The sequence below is a fragment of the Mandrillus leucophaeus genome, unplaced genomic scaffold, assembly GCF_000951045.1.
Source record: "Mandrillus leucophaeus isolate KB7577 unplaced genomic scaffold, Mleu.le_1.0 Scaffold139, whole genome shotgun sequence".
NCBI lineage: Eukaryota > Metazoa > Chordata > Mammalia > Primates > Cercopithecidae > Mandrillus > Mandrillus leucophaeus.
In genome coordinates, this window is record NW_012101354.1 from 575,346 (window position 1) to 578,121 (window position 2,776).

The 2,776-nt window shown below is 52.1% G+C and overlaps 1 protein-coding gene across 1 annotated transcript in view; it reads left to right on the top strand.

Moving 5' to 3' along the window:
• Positions 1-275: 275 nt before the first annotated feature.
• The window catches only part of THEM5 (thioesterase superfamily member 5), a 7,309-nt gene continuing 4,808 nt past the window's right edge, over positions 276-2,776 (top strand). Inside the window, 2 exon segments of the mRNA XM_011973504.1 lie at positions 276-398; positions 1,349-1,550. Of these exon segments, the coding sequence (XP_011828894.1) occupies positions 276-398; positions 1,349-1,550 (325 nt within the window).

Genomic DNA, 2,776 nt, shown 5'->3' on the forward strand with positions numbered 1-2,776 from the left:
ACTTGTTTATTCCTTTTGCAGCTCAAGCCAGTCCTGCTGCCTTTTCATGCTCAAGCAGCATCTGCCCCTCCCCAAGCACTGGGTGGGGCTCTTAGACCAGTTAAAGGCGCTGAGCATCTGTGGGTGTTGCAACACGCCAGCCCAGCCTTGCCTAACGCTCTGAAAGAAAGCCTGCGACAGAAGGGAGAGAAGTGGCCCCAAGTGCAGCTGAAAGCACTCCTTGGGAGTCAGCCAAGACCCTCCATCCAAGCAGGGCCAGATCCTTGCACATGGCCATGATAAGGAGAGGCTTCCAGGTGGCAGCAAGAGTTGGCCACCACAGAGGCCTTCTTGGGGCCCCCCGTATCCTGCCCAGACTCAACCCTGCCTCAGCATTTGGATCCTCCACAGACTCCATGGTAAATGAGTTCCCAACTCAGCCAGATGGGCAGTGTTTTCCCAGAAGCCTAGGGCTTAAGGAGCACCCCAAATCTCCTCTTCCCAGCCCATGGCCAGGGCAGGTGGGCAGTGTTCGGAGGAGCAATTTGATTTGGCAAAGAGAAGGTGCTCTGGGATACCAAGTAGCCCCCATTCAAAACTAAAACCACCAGGAGACCTGCATCCGGCTCTGAATCTTGTGTGGCCACCAACAAATCGCTTTCCTCCTGTGGGACTCAGACTATTGCAGCAAAGCTGAGGTATCCCCAGACAGAGGACCCTGTCTGTGGCATTGACAAGCAGCTCACATGCTGCCTACAGTTGTGACTGGTGTGTGAGCAGGTGATGCTACAGAGGACTTCCTTACGTCACCACACCTCTGTGGGGGCCCAAACGTGTTTCAAAGGAGCCACCCTGCCCAGGCAGGCCCACAGCAGTAGGCAGAGCTGGAGTAGCCCCTGAGGTGGGGGTTGCTAGAGTGGTCCTCAACAACTGTGGCCCTGCCCTGCAGAGGAGACAGCATCTAGTGTGACCACCAGCTCTCACATTCACATGCTTGGCAACCTTGGCCATATTCCCTCAGTTTCCCCATCTGTACAGTGAGGCTAACATGAGCAGTTGTCAACTTTAAAGAACTGCTCACATGTTTTCAGCAGAACAGGGGTAATGCACCACATCGAGCAGCATGCCCATCATCTCTGGCCCCACTCCCTGCCCACCCTTCCCTTGCTCTTTAGCATCCCTGGGCCCCATCATCCATACGGGTCTGCAAACCCCCTGCAAGGAAGATGGACCCTTTCCCTTGGATTGATACTCTGGCAGAAGAGATGGAGAAGCCCCAGCATCCAGGAGCGGCTGTTTAGAGGTCCTGAGCCCACGCAGCAGCCCCACTCCAGGACGCTGTCTAGTCATTCTGATTTTTCCTGCCCAGTTCTCAAGATTCTTGCCAGAGAAGACAGACTTGAAGGATGATGCTCTTCCCAATGCCAGCTGGTGTTTGGACATGCTGTGCCTGTACCAAGAATTTCTGGAGAAGACCAAGTCTAGCGGCTGGATCAAGCTGCCCTCCTTCAAGTCTAACAGAGACCACATCTAGGGACTCAATCTCCCATCTGGACTGGCAGTTTCCTCGGGTAAGGATAGGGCCATGAGCACACACATCCCCGCCGCCCTTCCCTGTGTTCTAAGACTCTGAGAAGCAACTTCACAGACCGCCTTCCAGTTCTCAACCCAGTTCTTCCTGCTGTCCAACTCCACCCCTCATGCTTCAGCCCCAGGTAATAGGTGGTGGGTGTCCTCTCAGGTCTCCAGTTCCCCTCCTCCCATCTGAAGCAGCACACCCTGGTGGGCCCACCTTTGCTCCCAGCCAAGCATGTCTCCACTGGAGGACAGCCAGCCCAGCTCCCGCCCTGACTTCTCACTGACTGCCCCTCCCTAACTATCAAGCCTCATTCCAAGCCTTCTGCCCCAACCCCATGAAAGCCCTTGGACCCCACACCCCTTCCACTGGAGGCCCTGCACATCATCCCTGCTTTGCCGGGTCTGGAGCAGCACTTCTGAAACACCTATTGGATCCTAATGATAGAGCTTCTACCTTCGTGTGTGTGCACACTCGCACGTGCACGCATGTGTATCTTCCTCATAGTGTATCTCTCACTCATATATGTGGTCTTCCTGCCTAGTGATAAAGGAGTGGTACAGGGGACAGATTACCCTTGGGTTTATGGCACAAACAAAGCAGAGATACCAACATAATTTTTTTTAAAAAGAATTTGGTACTTCCAAAAAAGGATATAGCAGTGGTAGTCGTCTTGGGAAAGAAATCAGAACTTTGATGGATTTTCTGCTCTTATTTTACTGTTTAGTATTATTCTTTTGAATTATATGTGAGTTACATGAGTAATTACATTTTCAATTTTCAATGCTTATGGTCTCTTAAAGTCTTGCCCTGGCCCTGATCCTATCTCCATTCTCAGCCAGGGCACTTCCTGCATGCTTCTCCCCGAGACGGAAAGGCTCTGTGAGGACAGCAATTGTGCCTCTGCTCCCAGAGGGAAGGCTCCCTGGGGGTGGACCTGGTGTCCTGTGGGGAAAAGAAAGAGAGTTCAGACTATTACTGTGTCTATATAGAAAGAAGTAGACATAAGAGACTCCATTTTGTTCTGTATTTGAGATGCTGTTAATCTGTGACCCTACCCCCAACCTTGTCCTTGAAAGAGACATGTGCTGTGGTGACTCAAGGTTTAACGGATTTTGGGCTGTGCAGGATGTGCTCTGTCAAACAAGTGCCTGAAGGCAGCTTGCTGGTTAAAAGTCATCACCATTCTCTTAATCTCAAGTACCCAGGGACACATGCACT